The 20779-nt window shown below is 48.6% G+C and overlaps 1 protein-coding gene across 2 annotated transcripts in view; it reads left to right on the forward strand.

The window, feature by feature from the left end:
- The window catches only part of PTP4A3 (protein tyrosine phosphatase 4A3), a 41854-nt gene extending 25686 nt beyond the window's left edge, over positions 1-16168 (forward strand). For both annotated transcript variants that reach the window (XM_015856403.3, XM_085536906.1), the window contains exons 2-6: positions 5311-6054; positions 7601-7693; positions 10865-10995; positions 11486-11560; positions 11953-16168. In XM_015856403.3, coding sequence (XP_015711889.1) covers positions 5950-6054; positions 7601-7693; positions 10865-10995; positions 11486-11560; positions 11953-12070 — 522 coding nt within the window. In that variant the 5' untranslated portion in view covers positions 5311-5949 and the 3' untranslated portion in view covers positions 12071-16168. The remainder of the gene's footprint in view (positions 1-5310; positions 6055-7600; positions 7694-10864; positions 10996-11485; positions 11561-11952) is intronic.
- The last annotated feature ends 4611 nt before the right edge of the window (positions 16169-20779 follow it).

Consider the following 20779-nt stretch of genomic DNA (forward strand, 5'->3'; position numbering starts at 1 on the left):
AATGCCGGGAGGACTGTGCTGTTCTTGTTATCTCTCTGTCTGTCTGTCTGCCTAGCTATCTGATCTTCCCCATTCCTCCCTCTTTCCCCACCTTCTATGCTTGCCAGTCTCCACCCTGACACCATGCCAGCATCCTTGCTCTTTTCCTAAATACCACCAGATTCCTTCAAGGGCTCTAATATAAGGAGCCCATACATTTCTTTACTATGAGTTTAGGTGTGAGCTGCTGTCTGCCATGTGCTGTAAAGGAGCTGGAGGAGATGCAGGAACTCCTCAGCTGCTCTCAGCACCTGGAGCAGGACGTGCCGATGGCTGCCTGTAGCTCTGTCCCCCAACGCTGGGCTCCTGCAGGGTTTCTTGTTTTTGTCTCTCTCCTCCTGGACCTTTCCTGTCAAATTCCTGTTTCCTTCCGCACGGATGTGGCTGAAGGAAGTCTCAGCACAACTGCTTTCCTCCAGCTGGCCCCACTTCTTCTCCATGTCTTTGGAGTACAGGGGTGGTAGCGGGTCCCCTGTAGACCCCAGTGTGATCAAGAGTGTACATGGCAGTGATGGGTTGGTGCAAAACTCCTACATGAGAGTGACTCGGAAACTTGCATTCAAGGTTTTCAGGGTGTCAGGATGGAAATGTTCTTGGTGCAGCCGGGTTTGGGAGCAGAAAGAGAAGGACTCAGTCTTAAGGGAAATGGACTGGCATCGTCTTGCTGCTTGGGATGAAGCCAGGAGGGTAGTTGAGCAAATGTAGCACAGATGAGTGTTTTGTTAAGTTTTTTCTGGAGGTGAACTTTGAATGTGAGATGTGCGCATTCAGGAGATATATTTATATACAAGTAAGATACGTATCGTCTGGGTGAGTAAGGCCCTTTGTTCCAAGTGCTGCTGCTAAAACCCATGTGGAGCAATAATTTGGCTCTGCAGAGCTTCCTCTTCCTTTGCTTAGGGAGTTGCTGTGTTTAGGAAAACCTGACTTTAGCAGATGCATCCCACTAACATTAATGTAATGCTTAACACCAGCCAGTCCAGCATTCTGGCATCTGCTCATCTGTCCAGTCCCTGTCATTAACTGCATCAAGGAAGACTGGATCTCTGTTTTTCACCACAGTACCAGAAGGGCAAGTAGCCCTGTCCTTGACATTGCTAGTCCACACCCATATGGCTTTAATAAGGCTAACATATGTTTAACAGAGCAATCACACTGCAAATAAATAATTAAGAAGAGAGAGCAGTGCTCCCCTCTGCTCCAGGATGGCCCCAAGTTGCACCAGGAGGTGTTCAGATTGGATATAAGCAAGAATCTCTTCAGAAAGAGGGTAGTCAATTATTGAAACAGGATGCGATGTGGCATCTCTCCAGTGCTTGTCCCTTGCCGTGGGGTGGATGGGTGCTAGGAAAGAATGGTCCTATCAAGTGCCACCATGGCAGTAATGGGCTGTTCTCATTCCCTTGTTGTCCTTTTTCAGCCCAGCAACAGCTCTTCCTGAATCACAGCCAAACTGCAGATATTGTATGCATTTTAGGGAGATGGTCCCCATCTCTCCCTGTGCTCTGGTATGGCAGGATGATGATGGCAGTGGGGATAGAACAGAGTACCCAGCTCCTCCACTTGCCCACACTAGATTACTTTCATTGGGCATCACCCCAATGAGTTTGAGCCTAGAAGACCAGCACTGTACCACTGAGCATCTTTGTCCAGGATTTGCTTATTGCCTATAGAATCATAGAATCATTTGAGATGGAAGAGACCCTTAAAGGTTGTCTGGTTCCAACTCCCCTGCAGTGAACAGGGATATCTGCAGCTAGGTGCAGCTATATCTCTGTGCTTCATCCTGCTTCCCTGCAGCTCTGCAGTCTGAAGGGTATTTATTCACTTGGCAGGTTATTAATATTAGCCAAAATACCCTTGCCTGCATTGTTCTGCCATACTTAATATGGTAATCAGCATTGCAGCCTGTATAGCTAGGGATGATTTGTGATTGAAAATCCATTAGGAATTTATGGGCTTTGGGCTGAATTGCCAGGACGTGCAGTTGCCAAAATACTTGAAATGCTTCCACTGGAAATGAGACCTTGTGGGAAATGAGTACTTGCTTTTCTCATACACAGTCAGTTCCCATTGAATCTCCATTGCTGGCAGCTAGTACACCCAAGGCAATAAAAACACATGTAATACTCAGGGCACCAATGGAGCACTAACCTTGTGTCAGATGATGATGGATAACAGATTTCAGCTCCTGACACGCAGTGCAGAGTTGGTGCTCACAGCAGCTCAGCATCCCACAGCACTGTTTCAGTGTCTGGCTTTAATCTGTGCATGAGGCACTTGATGCTTTTTGCTGTGCGTTGCAAATTGATGGTTGGACTAAATGATCTTAGTTGGTCTTTTCCGACTTAAATGATTCTATGCTTCTATAATACCATGCAGATACAATGGGAGAAAAGCACAGATGTGTTTTGCAAGGATACAGTCGAAGGCAATTTCCACTTTCTGACTTCTTCCTTTAAGCAGGCACCTGTGGCTGCCTCCCATCCCTGAAGGGGATTTCATCTCTTTTAACTTAAAGCATATGGAGAAGAAGGGAAAAATCTTGCTGGAGAAGATAAATGCCAGCCAGTTTTTCTTGGAAGGCATTCACTTAATGGGTTGCTGGCTCTTCTAAAGTCCAGTTCTGAACAAAAATCCCACCTTCCGTGATCTGAGCTGTGTGTGGGGGGATCTGCAAAGCCCTCTCAAAACATCCCGTTCACCCCCATGGCTCCAGTATATCATCAAGCCCAATTTTAACATAGCTTTGCAGGAAGCACCAGCTGCTCTGCACCAATCACTGCAGCCTCTTATCATTCTGAGTCCAGTCTGGCTTTGAATTCCACCAAGGAGCAAGGCTTAGCATCACTCAAGTGAAGATCACCTTGAGGAACAGCAGAGCTGCCTCCATCCCATCTCCTTCTGGCTCCAAAGTAGCATTATCCTTTTTTTAATGAGAAAAAAAAAAGAAGTTAGGAGTGAAATGATGGGATTGACATTGGTGGAATTGAAGTAATGCCGACAGTGCTGCCAATTCCCAGCTAAGAAGAATGGCTGGAAAAATTGGCTCTGAAAATATCATAGAATCACAGAACCATTAAGGTTGGAAAAGAGTGCTAAGATGATCTTGTCCAACCATCAGCCCATCGTCACCATGCCCACTCAACCACGTAATAAGGAGTAGTCCTCCTTCAAACCCTACATACCATGTGGTGTGGATACCATCCTTCCCGTCCTCATGTCCCTCCTCTACCTTCTTCATGATCTCTAACCTAGAAAAACCAGATTTGGTGGGACTGTAGTGCCAAAATCCCTTTGGTTTGTGCCCCTTTTCCAGCTCCCATCCCTCTATAATCTATTTTCCCTAAACCCATCTGCATGGGGCTGGGCTCTGTGCTGCGCACCAGGGCAAAGCCAGGGCTGGCATGTGCTGTGAATAATAATTAGCGCACGAACATTGGGAAAGTCCATACATTTTCACAGCCAACTTGGGCACGTTTCCATTGGAAAGCTTCCCAAGCCACTTCAGCTGCTCCCCGGTTTTGCTTTTTGTTTATTGGGGGTTTTTTTCCCACTTTTTCTGTTTCTATTCATTCCTTGGGTACCACTTGCAGATCAAACCTGGCAGAGAAGGTGGAGTAGCTGGAAATAATGCTTGGGAAGTGTGATGGGCTACTCAGTGCACAGCTCCCTTCCTAGCTCCTCTTTCTCTCTTGACATCAGTGCTTTTTTGGTGTAAAACAACATAAGGGGTATTTTCCAGGAGATGGACAGGAGGAGAGGTGAGGGGACATGTATTCTTCCAGCTTGGGTTACTTATGTACTTATGTTCTATTTTGAGGCTCCGGCCACGCGGCACTAAGCAGCTGCTGACCCAGGGAAGGGACGAGCTTCAAAACAAGAGTCTAGTGGGTGACAGTGTGGGGAAATGATAGGTTTCCCTCAGCACAAAGCAGAGTTCACAGCATCATCACATTCACTTGTGTCTGTTCTGTTCTGGAGGTGTGTCCATGGGGGAAATCTTATTTTTTCTATACCCTCTATCTTAGTCTCGGTGGCCAGAATGAATTCTAATGCTGAATATGCTGTTCAAAGCCACCTTTGGATATATCTGTGCGTAGTAGGAGGTCAGCATGATCCAGGACCTGTGTCCTAGGCAAACCCAGTGGCTTCCTTCTTCCCATCACTCTCTTTGTTATGTGGTCTGACAGTGATAAAGAGAAGGGGAATGGTTTTAAAAACTAGAAGAGGGGAAATTCACGCTAGATGTTGGGAAGAAATTATTTACTCATAAGGTAGTGAGGCATTGTGCAGAGAAGCTGTGTGTGCCCCATCCCTAGAGGCATTCAGGGGCAGGTTGGATGGGGCCCTGGACAGCCTGATCTGGTGGGTGGCAGCCCTGCCCGTGTCAGGGATTTTGAACTGGATGATCTTTAAGATCTTTTCCAACCTAAGCCATTCTATGATTGTGAAGGCAAAGATGTGTCCCAGTTGTGGGGTTCTTTATAGGGAGTGATATGCTGGCAACAGTGAGGATGCAGATGAGCAGTCAGAGTGAGCAAGGGAGCATCCATCTCCCAAGAGCTGCAAAACCACATGCATGCCACCCCCCTCCTCCTCCAGTTCCCCTGAAAAAAGCTCATTTGCAGGCAGCTTAGGTGGCCTAAGAGCATTAGAGATGCATTTGGTTGACATTAGCTGCTCGAGTAACTCCGGGAGCATGTGGCTGATTAGGGGCAGGCTCGGCTCGTTGCACACGGTGGAAATATTGCTGGGATGCTCTGGTAAGGTCTGGAGGGACAGGATGGGTGAGAATCGGGTTGCTGCCCCAACATGTCACCCCCATGGGGTGCCTGCGAGCTTCCCTTGGGTGCTGCTGGGTGATTACGAAAATGCTGGGCTGAATTGCATTAAAAAGAAATGCAGATGGCTGCAGAAGGATTTGGGTGAGCACATGCCAGCTGGCAGAGGAACATCAGGACCACCAGTGCTTCACCACCTCAGCCCCCCCCCCAAATCTCTTCCTTGCACTCTGTGTGTCATCCAAACATCAGTGCTGAGGCTCAGAATGCTCAATGGGGATGCGGTGAAGGGCTGTAGGTCATCCCTTGGATGGAATGGAGTTTTGTCTCCCTATCCCTCTTCTGATTTCAGGGGGAGCCCCCATCCCAGCATCCCATCCATTGGGATGTGCAGGGCATTTCCAAGGCACCATCCCAGGGCTTTCTTTGGATGTGTTCTCATTGGAACTGCCCTGACCGCTGTGTTTTGCTTTTCCTCCCTTTACAGCCTCGCTCTTCACTGGGATTTATGGAGGTGTTGAGAAGCAGCTTTGAGCTCTGCAGTCCCCGGACACCTCTCCTCACCCGGCATCCCAACCTTCGGATTTAACCATTCAAGGCTCCCGTGCATGGATTGCCCGAGCCAAGCACCGCTGCCGGCCGTCGCCGCCCCGTAGGCTCCCAGCCCCCCTTGCCACCCCCAAGTACTCCACATACCCCGATGGGGTAACGTGACGGGGCCACCACCGTGCCACCACCATCCCCATATGCAGAGGCCTTTCTAGAGCGCAGCACCGGAGGCGACAGCCGCTCGCCATTGCACACACGCCGAGGACACCGACACTACGACAAAGGGATTTTTTTTTGTTGTTTTTGTTTTTTGTAATTATTATTATTATTATTATCATTAATATTATTATTACCGTTTGGCTTTTACCCCGGGGGCTTGCGGTGTGTCAAGGAAGCCAGCGCGCTCCCAGGAGCTGGGATTATTTGCACAACGGTTGTACATTGAGTTCTCCATTCTCTTCTGTTATTTTTAAGTGCAGAGAGGGGTGCTGGTTTTTCTTTTCCCCTCCACACCACTCTTTTCTTGGGCTTTTCCATCATCAGCACCACCTCCGCATCATCCTTCTCTTGTCCCACCATGGCCCGGATGAACCGCCCTGCGCCGGTGGAGGTCTGCTACAAAAACATGAGGTTCCTCATCACCCACAACCCCACCAACGCCACACTGAGCACCTTCTTGGAGGTAAGAAGCGGGGATCGTGGTCCACATTCGAGGGCTAAAAGCTAAGCTGCAAGTGGTTCATTGGAATGGAATGGGAAAGCCCTGTTCCATTGGATGGTGCAATGGAGCATCCTGTTGGTACCCCAGCCCTGCTGGCATCCCATGTATTGTCCGTATCACCATCTGTTTCTTGGGGCAGGACATTTGGAGGACTCTGAGTATAGGGTTTGTCAACCCCATTTCATCCCCTACCAACTCCCTAAAAACACTGCACAAATGCAACCTCCCATGCATCTTCCAGCGTGTCAGTGAAGGGTAGCTCCAAAGCTACCTCTGAGTGCAAGGAAACTCTACAGACACACACAGAAAAGCATAAACACCATGGTCTTGCAGCAGAGAAACAGTGGAGACAACCACTGTGTGGTTCTTCACACCACACTTTTAGCAAAATTCACCTTCCCTCCAGATCTGCAGGTTTATTTGGCGGAGCATAAAGGGATTTTTAGTGATTTGGAAGCCTGATGCAGGGAGGGGATCAATGGGATCATCCAAGCCCCCAGCCCGCCACAAGCAGGCACAGGGATGATCTCACTCGGCTCCTGGCCGGGGCTGATATGCCAGCACGTAATCCAGGGGCAATCCGTGCCGTGGGTGATAAGCCCAGCTGGAGACAGCCCAAGTCCCAGCGTGCCTGCAGCACGTTCAAGTAATTAACTCATGGGGTACAGCAGCAAAACGCCTTCATCAGTCAAAGAGAAGCCTCAAGCAAATTCATGGGAATGTGCCAAGCGCTCACTCATCTCCGTGCACTTCTGCAGGAGGAGTTGAATCCTCACTGAACACCCAATAATTTCTCCTTTGGAGGATTTGTTGCTTTGTAGGAATTGTTTCCATTTTGGGGGTTTTTCTCTGGGATATCCATTACAGCTCAGCATCATGCTCCATGCTGTTGGTTTTGCTCTTGGCACAGGGCCCCCCAGGTGCTGGTTTTACTCAGCCTGGAGTTGAACTCAATGATCTTTATGTGTCCCTTCAAACTCAGGATATTCTGTGATTCGAAGCTTTGTCTGCTTAAGTGGGGAATATGATGTGCTTTTGAATACTTTCAAGGCTTTAAAATTACATGATTCCACTGATGCTCTGGATAAAAAAGGCTCATGCCCATGTGGAGATTTGGATTTAATGTTTCATTGGGAATTAGTTGCAGTTTTCCTTATCGGCCCACGTAGACCATGGGGATTTTTGCTTGGGCATCCAGGGTTTGGGCATGATGCAGTTTTTGGGATCGTATGGGTGCATGTGGTCATAGAATCGTAGAATCATTAAGGTTGGAAAAGACCACTAAGATCATCTAGTACAGACATAAACACATCACCACCACCATGCCCACTAACCCATGTCCCTCTGTGCCATATCTGTCCTCCTTCCTCTTTACTTCTGGGGAAGGCCCACACCTCCATGGCCAACCTGTCAACACAGGGCTTGGCCATGTTGGAGAAAACCAGGGTTCAACCCAGTGGGATTTTACTATATCTGTCCATCATAAGACCTCTTCTTCCCTCTCCAGGATCTGAAGAAATATGGTGCCACCACAGTTGTGCGAGTGTGCGAAGTGACCTACGACAAGACGCCCCTAGAGAAGGATGGCATCACTGTCATGGTAGGTGGACAGCACCCTGTCTATGCCTCCTACACATCCTATGGGTGCAAAAAGAAATGCTGCTCCATGATGGTACACAGAGGAGCTTGAGGTCCTTGCATTCTTGGAAGGCAGCACTGGGATATGATGCTTTATGCAGAGACATGTATTGGTCCAGATGACCATCCAGCTTTTTGCGCATCCCAAAATGGATGTTTTATGGGTGGTTTGGCTCAAATGGGTTTTAAGGCACGGAGGGGAAGAACTGGGGATGGTATCAAGGTCCTGACACCTCTCTGCTACCCAATCCCTTGTGAGACAGAAGGCTGCTCAGTCAGCTCATTCTTGTCATGGTGTGAGCAGCATCTCTGCTTCATTTCCAAGCACCCACGTGATTTGATCAGAGGGACTTAAAAAGATAACCAGACTCCTGCTGGGAAAGCTGGAAGTGGCTGGTCTCTGTCCAGGACAGATATGAGATGACGGAGGAGATGTATGTGGGTTTGGGGCAGTTGAGGCCTTTCCACGGCACTGCAGAAGCCTTTGGAGGATTTTTATGTTGTCTGAGCTGCAGGCTCCCTGCCGTGCAACCAGAGCTTCCCACTTAGCTACTGTTGCTCAAATAGGATTCCTGCAGCAAACCTTCCCACGCAGCCAGCAAAGGGAGTGTTTTAACAAGTGGGGAATTCTTTCCAAAATAAATGAAATATCACAGGCTTTCCTTGGTCGACAGAGTGGAAAAGCTACAAATAGAAGGAGAGATTCAGCTTGCTTTCAACCAGCGTGCAGCACATGCTTCCCAAAGCTGGGACAAAACCGAGCAGCAAACGCCATCCCTGGGGTCTGCTTAGCATCCCTTGTTCAGCGTCGCTCATGCTTGCCCAGGAGCTTGAAGGCAGGGTTTGAAAGCCAGCTTTGGCCTCAGGCAGAGGCAGGCAAACTCCCTGCTTCCCTGGCGTCAGGCTGAAATTGGGCTGGTGCTTTAAAAAAAGAAAGCATTGCCCACGCACTCGAAACTGTGACTCATGCTGCCGAGCCCGCAGCTGCCTGTGCTGCCCTGTGCTGGGGCTTGGAAGCAACCAGGGAATGAAAGCCCTTGATCCCACATGGAAGATAGATATCCATCGTTCCCGTTACCCTGAGCGTTATCTTATCTAAGGGGTATTAAGAAAAGCGGGCGGCTTTTTTTGCTCTTTTACTGGGGAATCAAAGGGAGAGTGCAGCAAGGAGAGAAAAAAAAGCAAGGATGCTGAGCTGGCACAGCTTGGTCTTTATCTCAGGTGATAAATAATTGGAGATGATGTCAGGTGTGATTGCCGTGCTGGGGAATTGGCACGACCAGTGCTAGGTGAGCTGAGAGCCCCGCGGGGCAGGCAGTGAGTAATTGAATAAAGGCAGCAAGCTTTTGGAGAAGTCCCTGTATAGGGCAGGCATGTGTCTGGTGGGCTCCAGCCTTTCTGCTGTTGAAACAGGGAGTTCTTAGGAAGGGTCTGTGGAGTCTGGCAGTGCTGAGAGCATGGGGGGAACTGCTTGGTGTGGGATGGTTGACAGTTCTCGTTATGTGAGATGGGTCCTGGATTAAATGAGTATCATAGATATCATAGAATGATTCAGGTTGGGAAGAAACTCTAAGATCATCCAGTCTAACCATCAGTAAAGATAAGTCCTAGATGAAAGACATATAGAGAGAGCAAGATCAACTTGGATATTAGGAAAAAATTCTCTGAAAAAGTGGTGAGGCATAGGAACAGGCTGCCCAGGGAGGTGGTGGAGTTACCATCCCTGGAGGCTTACAAGAGAAGGGTAGATGTGGCACTGAGGGATATGGTTTAGTGGGCATGATGGTGATGGGTTGACAGTTGAACTACATGATGTTAATGGTCCTTCCAGTCTTAACAGTTCTGTGATTCTATGATACATATCTTAGATACAGAAACTCAGCCTGGAGGACTCCAGACAGAAATGGAGGCAGAATTTGTTATGCATAGGAACTGTGCCCTACCTATACACGCTATATATGGGATATGGTTACCTGTCTGTATAAGATATATCCTATATAGAAAGATGCTTACATCTTAGATCTATGATAACCTTTAGCATATGGATGTCTCTATATATATATTCAGAAGAGAGATATCTAGATTCTATTTATCTGTGGGTAGAAATATCTGTGCAGATATAGAGAAAAGTCTCCACATTATTTACCAGGTACATCCATATATACAGAATCATTTAGATTGGAAAAGACCACTAAGATAAACCTACCCAACTGTCATCCCATCATATATAGACTAGATATCCTGACCTTTTCTTTGAGGAATAAGTTCAAACTAGTCTTGTCCTGGATATTCTCCTTGGCTTAAGCATTAGAATGCCCTAAAGCCCAGCATGCTTATTTCCTCTCAAAGCCTGATACACATTGCATCACTTGTTCAAATCCCAGAGTGAAGTGAAGCTTAGTGGCTTTTTTTGCTGTCATACACCAGGGATGACTCTAACACAGCAGCTCAGTGATTCAGCCCATAGACACAAGGATTCTGGCCCTGTGCTTATCACTAGTCAGATTTCACTGCATCTCATCCCATTTATGCTGTCCTGCTCATCACTGTCTCACATGCCGTGTTTCTCCTGCCAAATCCCCCATTTTGGAAGAGAAATCCCCATACTGGGAGGAATGTGCAATGTCAGCTGCATGATGATGCCCATAGGGAGGGGAGGGACTGTCCCTTACCCAAAACACTGCAGAGGAGGAGGGGGATGCTTTTCTTCCCTGCAACGTGGCGTTGTGGTCCTGGCACTGGATTTAGATGAGAGGAAGGATAGGGATTGTGGCTACCCAGAGCTCAGCACAGCCATCCAAATGGCCATTGCCAAACTCAAGTGTGCTGGAATGAAACACCAAATGCGTTTGGAGGAGGCAGACAACGGCCTTTAAGGGCAAGAGGACATGGAGACAGGACCATGTTGGAGGTCATGGAGGTGCTTGTAAAGGATGAGCCTCTTCCTAGGAGATGGGAAGATCATGGACCTGGCATCATTCAACCCAAACTCTGAGCCAAAGGATTTGTTCTCAGCTTGCAGCGCTATGAGCTCATTTCCAAGAACATGCACCCACCAAAAGGCATGACCTCAGGATAAAAACAGTCCTGTATAGTGTTTCTCTCTCTCCTCATCTTTCTCCCATCCCTGCAGGATTGGCCATTTGATGATGGAGCACCTCCTCCCAGCAAGATAGTGGAAGACTGGCTCAACTTACTGAAGACAAAGTTCTGCGAAGACCCCGGCTGCTGCGTGGCCGTGCACTGTGTGGCCGGCTTGGGGCGGTGAGTCACAGTCTGGCACAAAGTGGGAAACACCCACTTGTTTCCCCTCCCCATTTTAGTGGGGTTTTGCAGCAGTGAGGGTATTAGTGGGAATAGGCATGGATGTGCTGCTCTCTGAGTGCATACTTAGTAAATTCTGGGTACCAAGGGGTATATCAGCAATGCTCACTGCATAGTAGGGCATTTGCTTTTGTAATCTTATTGCAGTCCTCTCATTGTAACCAGGAGCTGCAGCTTCCCGTTGCAGCAAGTCAAGGCTTTGTTTTGCGTGGATGTTTGTATCTGCTTGTACAGTTTGCTTCCAAAATCCTTCCACTCATTAAAGCACAGCTATCAGCCCCCATCCTGTGGGTTTGACCTGTGGGATCAGCCACTCTTTGGGGCCACGCTTGCAGCCTAACCACCCTGTGGTCCCCAACCTGGGATGGACTATGAGTGCCCAGATTGGAGGCTGCATGGTTTGTAGTTGAACACTGCTGTTGCCTTTCAGCGCTCCCGTCCTTGTTGCCCTGGCTTTGATTGAGAGCGGGATGAAGTATGAAGACGCCATCCAGTTCATCCGACAGTAAGTGCCCTGGCGAGCACTGTTTCAGCACAGGGGCAGAATCACAGATTGGTGGTTGGGGTTGGAAGAGGGGTCCATCTGGTGCAGCCCTTGCTCAAGCAGGGACACCCAGAGTTGGTTGCCCAAAACCATATCCTGGCAGTTCCTGAAGATGTCCAAGTAGGTACACTGTAAAGTGGGGAAAAAGGAGCCATGTTCCAAGGGAACAGAGTATCAGAGCTGTAAAAGGCTCAATATCTATCACAATCCTTTGAGGATGCACACAGCTTCAACATCCAGAATCCATTATTTGCTCCAGGCAGGGGATTTTGCACCATGATGGGTGGGTTTGGACTGGTGTTCTCCTGCTGTGTTGCTGACTGCACCAACCCCTCTGTTATCATTCCTTGCAGGAAGCGCAGAGGAGCCATCAACAGCAAGCAGCTGACATACTTGGAAAAATACCGACCAAAGCAGAGACTCCGGTTTAAGGACCCTCATAACCACAAGAACAAATGCTGCATCATGTAACCTCAATGACCTCTTGCCAAAATTTGTGCACACAGACACCCGGGCACTCGCACACATCTCCCCTGTCTCTTCCCAGCCCCATGCACCCCCACGCACTGCCCTGTTCGTGGACCCCACTGCTGGGGGCTGGGGAGGCGGGGGGGATACAGAGCACCGCCAACGTGTCCCGGCACCTGGAGCGCACTTGCCTTGCTGAATCCCCAAGAAAGGATGCTCAGTCCAGCTGCAGCCCCAAAGAGGGAAGGCAGTGCTGCCCTTTGACTCTTGACATTAGCAGGCAATGAGTTCATGTGCCGGTTCTTTTGTCGCCTTCCTTCTCCTCTTCCTCTTCCCCTTCCCTTCCTGTTGCACTGAGGTCAAGTCCGGCACAAGGAGAGTACACACAAGGGCACTTGTTTTGGGGGTGATGCAGGTAGAGTGATGCCAGCCATGGAGGGGTGGGGAGCAGGAAAACTGGGGTACCCACAGAAAAAACCCTTTCCCAACTCTTCCACCCCAAAAAGGGCAGCAGTGGGTATGGAAGTGGGGGATGGCTCAGAGACCTCGGGGGGTAGATGATGATGGCAAGGAGAGGAAAGGGGCTCATAGCATGGTGGTCGTGGGAACAGCTGAGCTAAATGCCCCCAGCACTGTCCCCTTTATCCTGCCCCTCTCCATCACCATCTCCATATAGGGTTTGCAGGGGGCTCAATGCCCCCTCTGGACCCTGCAGGTATGTGTCAAAGGCATCAGAAAATTTGGGGATGATGGCAGGGCTTTGATTTACCCAGCTTTCAGGGGTGCAGGGTCAACACTGGGTCCCACCAAGTGCTGGATGCTCTTATTTATGGCTTCCAGACACAATGCATGGGGTGATGGTTTCTATCCCACCATGTCCCCTCTGCTGGGCTTGCAGTGATGCAGTGGGACTGAGCTCATGCTCAGCATCTTTGCCATTGCATCCCCAAAGCCATGGCGCAAACCCAAGTTCTGGCTGTGATGCCCAGTGAACACAAAGTGCATTTTGGAGCATGTCCACATCCTCCACCACTATATTTGCTGGCCAAGGGGTGGGTGCAGTTTTCCTGGGGGATTTTGGGTGCTCCTGGCAAGAGCACATCACCAAATTTTGCACCTTCCTTTCCTCCCTTTCTGTTGGCATCTGCAACATACGCAGCGCCTGGCACCTCAAAACCTCACCAGTATATGCCATGGGGTGGATACAAAGCTGCCCCTGAGCCAGGATGGGAAACATCTCTCAACTTTCTGCCTTTGAATGCTTGCAGCTGTGGGAGCAGTGGGCACATAGGGGGCACAGGTGTGGTTTTTCTTTTGATGAGGGTAAGAAGAAATTTGCTAATTAAAGGAAAAAAGAAAAAAAAAACTCTTTGTCTTCCGCACGTCCTCTGGCCTTTATTTCTCCCATTGCTGCCCTGTAGAGTCCAGGAGGTGACTTTCAGCCCTCTGGCCTGATCCCTAGCACTATAACTGGGACATCCATGTGGCCCAAGTAATGTTCCATATATCCTATAGGGCTCACTGTCACTCACCTGTCAGCTGCGGAGTCACAGGTGTTTGGGCAGGGCAAGCTAGTCACCCAACGTCTGTGGTCTGGGGCTTCCCAACTTATGCCTTCAGTGCCCTGTGTTGGGTGTCTCTAGAGCTTTGTGTGCCTTCTGAAATGCAGACTATCCAGAAACAGTTCAGAGGGCTTATTTCTTGGGGTAAATATTGAGGAAGTTGGGCTGAGGATGAGCTTGGAACCCTTTCCAAAGAGCTAGACCCACTGTATAGCAGGGACAACCACCTCAGGAGAAACTGATGGTACCAAGCTAGGTGGACCTGCTATACGAAGCTGCTATACCAAGCCCCACATAGTGGGGCTGCCCAAGATTGCTTCAGTTTCTGCTGCCCCATTTCAGGCTGTTGATTCCCATGTTTCATGGTGAAGACAGTGGTGGCTCTAGGGCCTGCTCTGTTGGGAAGGATGATTAAAAAGCCTGATCCTGTATTAAAGCAGTCACTCTGGGTGGGTCATCCTCCCCTTCCTGCCCCATCGTGTCCTGCTGCTAAAATAGGTGCTGTGGCTGCTGCTTCGTCCCCAGAGGTTTTGGGAAGTGGCTTGGCATTGTGACTGAGACAGCCCCAATTCCTCTTAGAGACCTATGGAGGATTTAGGATAAAGTGATGGGAACCACCATAGAGGTATTTCTGCCCTGACAAACAGAAGAGAAATGTTTTAAGTCTAAGCTTGTTTTGGAGTCACTATGGGACGGGCTTTGCAGTGCTTCTTCACTTCATGTAGCATCAACCCAACCACCTTAAAATAGGGAACTCCTCACATAAGAGCAGTCCTTGACCTGGAAAAATCCATGTCGCCAAATCTTAAGCACCTCTGGCTGGCAGAGCAGTGTCTTGATGTCCTTTGGTTTGTGAGTCACTGCAGAAGAAATTATGCTGCTTTAATTGCCCTGTTTCTTTTCCTTATTTTCTTTTTCTTTTTTTTCTCTATTGGGTGTTTCCTCTTGTTGTGGAACTTTCGGTCACCTCCCATGTGCTTCTCTGACCTGCAGTCAATCACAGAAACTCAACAGGGTGAGGAAATTGAGGGTATCCCAACTGGGTTAGAAATCTCAAGCCAATTCCTTAATGTAAGTCTTGAGATGGTAATAGGGAAGGCTGGAGCTCAGTAGATACAGAGCACCTGAGCAAGTCCTGAGTGACCAAGAGCTTATAGCTTGGCTGATTGTGCAGTCTTTTCTTCATTCCTGTTTCATCTCAGATACCAGACACGTTGAAAGAAGAAATGTAAAAATGCTACATTTGCCAGTTTTGTCATGGCTCCATTTGTCTTCATTGGGTCTTGTAGAAGTCATAGAGAATGGACACCTGCATGGCTTTGTCCGCAAACAAGCCACCTAATTCTGCCCTTACCTACAGAAGTGAAGGCGCAAACTGGGTTTCATCCCTCCTACCCCCATCCATCTCCTTCCCCTCCTCCATGGATACCCTCTATCATTCCATCATATCATAGCATCAGTCATAGCTGAACATCACATGGGGGATAAATCTGAGCAGCAGTCCGTGATTGTGTCCTCTTGTGGTGTTACAGGTGTGCCTCTCTTTGCATTTTGGCTTTGCATGCCCCTTGTGTTCTCCATGTTGGCCGGTCTGATGATGGATTGCACAGTGGGAGCAGTGGTTGAAAGGAGAACACCACGTCCATCACAAATTATTTAAGAAAGGTCTGGTGGCAGACATTGCAAATATATATTATGGGTCTTGTAGTAAGGCTGACACTGTGGTGCTTGAGCTGAGAGCTTCAGATGAGGATGTTTATGAGTAACAGATGTTCTGAGGATGCAGAGTGATTGTCTACAACAGAACGAGTCAATTTATATTATTTTGTTTCTCTTGAGTTTGTTTCTTTTTGTTATTAGTCCCAGTGGGGAAGTGCACAGGGAGATTCGTGACTTCCACGCAGTTTCCAGGGTCTTATATCTCATTTGCTTCCATCAGGCTGGGTAGGCGGGGTTTGGTGGATGGGTTTGGATGAGATGCTGTCTGGTGGGAGAGAAATGCAGCCAGTTTCTTTGCATGACGGAGGTCATGGGGGGCTGCATTCCCCCTCACAGACTATCAGACATTGATGGCGAGGGGGACGTTTCTCCACGCTCAGCTTCCCTTCAGACAATGATCTCCAGATGAACTCTCGACTTCCCAGCTGTTTCTTTCTGTGCAACAAAAGAGCTGCATGTTTTCCTTTTTAACTCTGTGGGCAATCATAGTAGAATGTAGATTAAGCCCAGATGACTTTTTATTTTTATTGGTCGTTTTGTTTCGGTCTGAGCCATAGCTTAAGTTATTATACCCATTGCTTTTTGTATCAAGACAGCATCACTTTGAATATGCAGATGAGGTATAGGATCTTGACACTTTATAACCTTTTTAAAGAGAAACTTGTCTGTTTACTTATGTCTTGTGTAAAAAGGAAAAAAAAAATGTATGCCTTTTAGTAATCACTTTTTTTTCTTTTTTTTTTTCTTTTTTTTGAGTTTTATGAAATTACAGTGGTTTCACTCCAGCAGCCGCAAAATAAAAAGTGTTCACTCTTTTGTACATCCCTGTGTGCTGCAGTGCTGCTAATGGGGAAGGCAGCGAAATGGGAGGAGGCAAAGGCAAGGGTTAATGGAGAGGTGCACAGGGAGGGCACATTGGAGTCCCTTGGACTAATCTCTGTCCCATCCAGCACTGTCACTTCATGGTCCATCTTGTATCCCACCACAGCAGGGTTATGAGGTGGCAGCCTTGTCAGAGAGCCCAACTATCACATCTCCTTCCAGTCCAAGCAGGACTTCTCCAGAGGAAGCTCTAGCAATGGGGAGGCCCTGAAGCACCAGACTTGCCTAAGCTGAAGAAGCTAATTGCATACCTCAGCTGCCAAAGTGTGTCACAGCTTTTAGATATCCACCGTCATCAAATAATTGGCGTAAGCTAAGCCCTCACGCACACCCTTATCCAATATCTAGCATGTCTCAATGAACACCCTTATCCTGTGTTTAGCATGTCTCAACTGATGGAGTTGGACAAATGGTTTTGCTGTAGATGTTGTAACATTCAAAGATGCCTTTATCCCACGTGGAAAGAGCTGGCCTCGTGGCAAGGCTGTAGGATGCTGCTAATCAGTCTGATGAGCTGAGCACACTGGCTGAGACCCTGAAGGGCCATGGCTACTAAATCAAAACGCTACTTGCTCTTGAGTTCATCTGTGCAGCCCCTGTAGCAGAAATATCTGGAATCAAATGTGAATGGCCTCTCTCAGCTCTGGCGTGAAGTAGGAGGAAGCAGCTCCTGAGTAACCATTATCCACCAGTATAAATACAACTGGGATGTCTGGGTTAGGAACCTGGGTTGGGGACTGTGGCTGGAGTTGCTTTGCCCTCCCTTGCTGTTTCTCCTATTATAGACCAGAAGGACAGCTAAGTCTATTGGGTGGAGAGCAGCCATTGCAACTGAGGTCTTGGGGTAGCAAGTTGACCTCAGCCTACCTAAGAAGTGGACTGTTGTACCTACTGGGTGGACTGGTCAGCAGACCAGCAAGGAGACAGGCCGGATATTTGGGCAGGAAGTGTATTTTCTGTTGGCAAGAGGTGGACTTTTGCAGGGAGGATGTGGTCTCCCAGCTTTTGGAGGACTTGAAGAACAAGGCTGTTTTGTCCCATCCAAGTTCAGGATGGGAGTATGACCTCTGCAGTGTGAATTTTATCCCAAACCACATTAATGCTCTGGGGTCAGCTGTGGTCCAGCCCAACTCCTCTCCAAGCTCAGGACCAACATAACAAATGTAAACTTCTGAGACAACTGAGCCAGGCAAGATATAGGGCACTCTGAGACATGATGGATACCTCGGCCTTTCTGCAGGAACTGGAATATGTTTTCTATGGGAAAATATCTTCCCTTGCGTGGGAGAGGGGTAAGACTGAAATGGTTAGAACTCATAATGTTTTCTGCAGGATGGGCCTGTGTAGCCAGAATTATCTGAAGGACCAATCGTTGTAATGTATCAGCTGAGCTGCCTGATAGGTGGGATTTGGGGAATCATCACAGCTCATCAAAACCAACACATTGGGGAGTATTTTTGACCCTCTCCAATGAGTGTTGTGCTCTGCAAAGGTCTTTGAAGGGAAAATATTCAACTGACTCAGTGCTGGGTTAGGGCAGAGAGCACAGGCCAGCAGACTGGTGCATGTGAAGATGCTACAAGGTTTCTGCAGGGTAGGTACTGGCATTACTTACATTCAAGAGTGTAATCAGTTTTCCTTACACTAACCCTACTACACTGATGGTTCAACATTAAACTTAATGATGCAGGGCCAATTTGTCCATCTTTCTACCCCAAGACTTAGAATCTTGTGACTGATAATAATCACAAAAGCTCCCAACACCGTCACATTCCTACAGGGCTGAAGACAACAGCAGATAAAAGAACGACCTAATGTCCTACGCAGGGGAGATATTACACATATCTCACCCATGTGAGATCTGCTCAATACTTCATTACAATCAGGGACCACCCATGAGGAATGAAACTAAGCTTTGTTCATGAAACCCAGCTTTGTTCATGATACCAGTGGGGTTTCCCACTCTACCTCCCATGACCATAGCAAGAAGGCAAAAGCTGGATGCTCCTTGGAGACCAAGAAGCAGAAGCTTACAAGAACAGACCAGTAAGAAAGGCTGAGGCCAATTGTGTGAGCTCCCGAGTAATTAACTACACTGGGTCAGGTGGGGTAAGCAGGAGAGGGTAGAGGAAGCTTCCTTTGCACTGCTGTAGGCTCCAGTTTGCAGTAATGGAGAATCATAGGTCAGATCACACTGGGGCAGCACAGCAGAAGATGTCCTTGGTTCGCCCCAGTGCTCCCCAAGCACTGTGCGAGGCCGATTGTTATCTCTCCACCCGCTTTGAACCAGGCAGCTGCAAGGGGCACTGCCTCCAGGGTTGTGCAATAAGCAACTGGGCCTTCAATCAGCCTAATTACTCCCTCAACTCCCCACCAGAAGGGCCAGGAGGACTTCTGAACACAAGTGCATGTGCTGGAAGAACACCCGCCCACAATCCTGCCCGTACACGCTGTCTTCTACCAGCCAGCATTCCTCCTCTCCTTCCATCACTGAAAAATGTGCACCCCTTTAGAGGCCAGACCTCAACTTTCCCCTGCACTTGGCTGGCACCACTCCATGCAGAGGAGCACAAGAGAAATATGACAAATCAGGGATATCTAGAAGGGTTTGAGTTGGTTGATCTCCTCTGGACCCACTTCAACAGCATCACATCTTTCTTGTTCCCCAGGGCTCCACAAGAGATCTCTTCCCAACTCACACCATGGTCTTCAGTGCCCCAGTCCCCTCTTAATGGAGGAGGTGAGCAAGGTGGGTACGTATGTGAGTTACCATAACCAAATACCTCAGAGCCTTCAGTCATGCCACCACCAAAATTAGTGAGATCTACCCAGCTCAAGCTTAGCATCCATCATGTGAACTCATGATTCTGTTCAGATAATAGTTATCAAGACAAGAGTCAGTTCAGGAGATCTGGGAGGGATCAGTCTCATGCTGACATAGACACTTCTTTCAGAGCTTCACCATCACAGTGGGACCCCAGGTATCCAGCTCCCATGCTGGACATCCATACAAAGCCTTACAAAGCCAGCTCTCTGCAGAGACATGGAGGAAGAAGTTGCAGAGCTGTCACCAAAGCCTGGACCAGCCATGGGACAGTGCTGTAACAGCCAACACTACTTTGTCTTGGGCATGACGCATCTCTCCTTGTTGTTCCTATCAAGCTATTTGGGATCTGCCCTTTTGCAATATCTCCATCTGTGGGAGAGGAATTTGTGCTGTCTGAAAGGGGATTTCCAGCTTCTGCCTGTGCCCAGAGGGAGATGCCCTGTTAGGGAGAGGCTCTGTGTGGTGGGAGGCTGCAAAGGTGAAGGTCTCACATCTCCTTATGGTGCTGGGATACGCACGAGGTACAGGAGGATGGGAGGTGCTGTCCCATTTGCACTGTGGTATCTGGAAACTCCCATGCATGTAGGGCAGAGCTTGGGTTGGGAGGAAAATTAAAATGTTCCCAACAAATGGAGTTAAAAAGTCAACTGAGGAATTAGGTGCTATTTGGCAAGGGTTCAGGAACCCCAGTCGCTGAAGGTGGGTTTTGCCCTGGAATATTTCCCTGCAAGCAGAGCAAGGAAGGGAAGGAGCCATCCTGTGCCCACAGGCCACCATCCCCATAGTTCAGAAGGGGGTTCTGCAAACCAAGGAGTTATGCTGCCCCATGCGAGATGCTCACCAGGCAGGACCTCAGAGCAGAACTCATTTTAACTACCAGATAGAGAAAGTATTTGAGTGTCAGGAAGGGAAGAGGCTTGCACAGAGCCTGGAAAGGGCTGAGTCACATGCTGTAGCATCCGAGGAGAGAGAACTGCTGCTAAACAGCCACCTGGATCTTTGTCAGAGCATCCTTAAAATAAAAAAAGAAAGAAATAGAAGTAAAAAGAAGAAGAGAAGAAAATTGGTTGAAATGACATCCTCTCCTGCACGCCAACGTGCTACGTGTGCTGCACACAGCTAGGGAGTTCCCTGCTATGGAAAATGCCCATCCCTGGCTGCAGGTGCTGGTTTCTCTTGCAACACCTCCCTGGGGCTCATGGAGCAAAGGAGGCTGCGTGCCTCTCCCACAGGAACCAGGCAGCCTCCAGGGATGTGTCATGGCCAAGCTGGGGCTCAATCCAAGGACTGGAGGTGGAAGATGATTTGAGAGTGCCAGCTGGGTGCTGGGAGAAGCCAGAGCTGCCTCTGCCTCGCACAGATAACTGTGACACTGGAAGCACTGCTGACTTCAGCCCGAGAGTGGTTCACTCACATCTTGATATCAGGTGGAGACAGGGAGAAGTGCAGCATTTAAATGAACAAACAACACTGGCTTATTGTGTAGCATTCAGGCTGCCATGGGAGACAGACAAGGAGAGAAATTTCATAGAAGCATAGAATATCCCCAGTTGGAATGGACACACAAAAATCGAGTCCAGCTCCTGACTCCACACAGGAATACCCAGAATCCAAAGCCTATGTCTCAGAGCCTTGTTCTTGAACTCTGGAAGCTTAGGGCCATGCTGACTGCCCTGGGGAGCCCAACACCCTCTGGTGAAGAACCTTTCTCCTTTTCCATAG

The sequence above is a fragment of the Coturnix japonica genome, chromosome 2 (genome assembly GCF_054131305.1).
Source record: "Coturnix japonica strain WE chromosome 2, WE-NBRP24, whole genome shotgun sequence".
Lineage (NCBI taxonomy): Eukaryota > Metazoa > Chordata > Aves > Galliformes > Phasianidae > Coturnix > Coturnix japonica.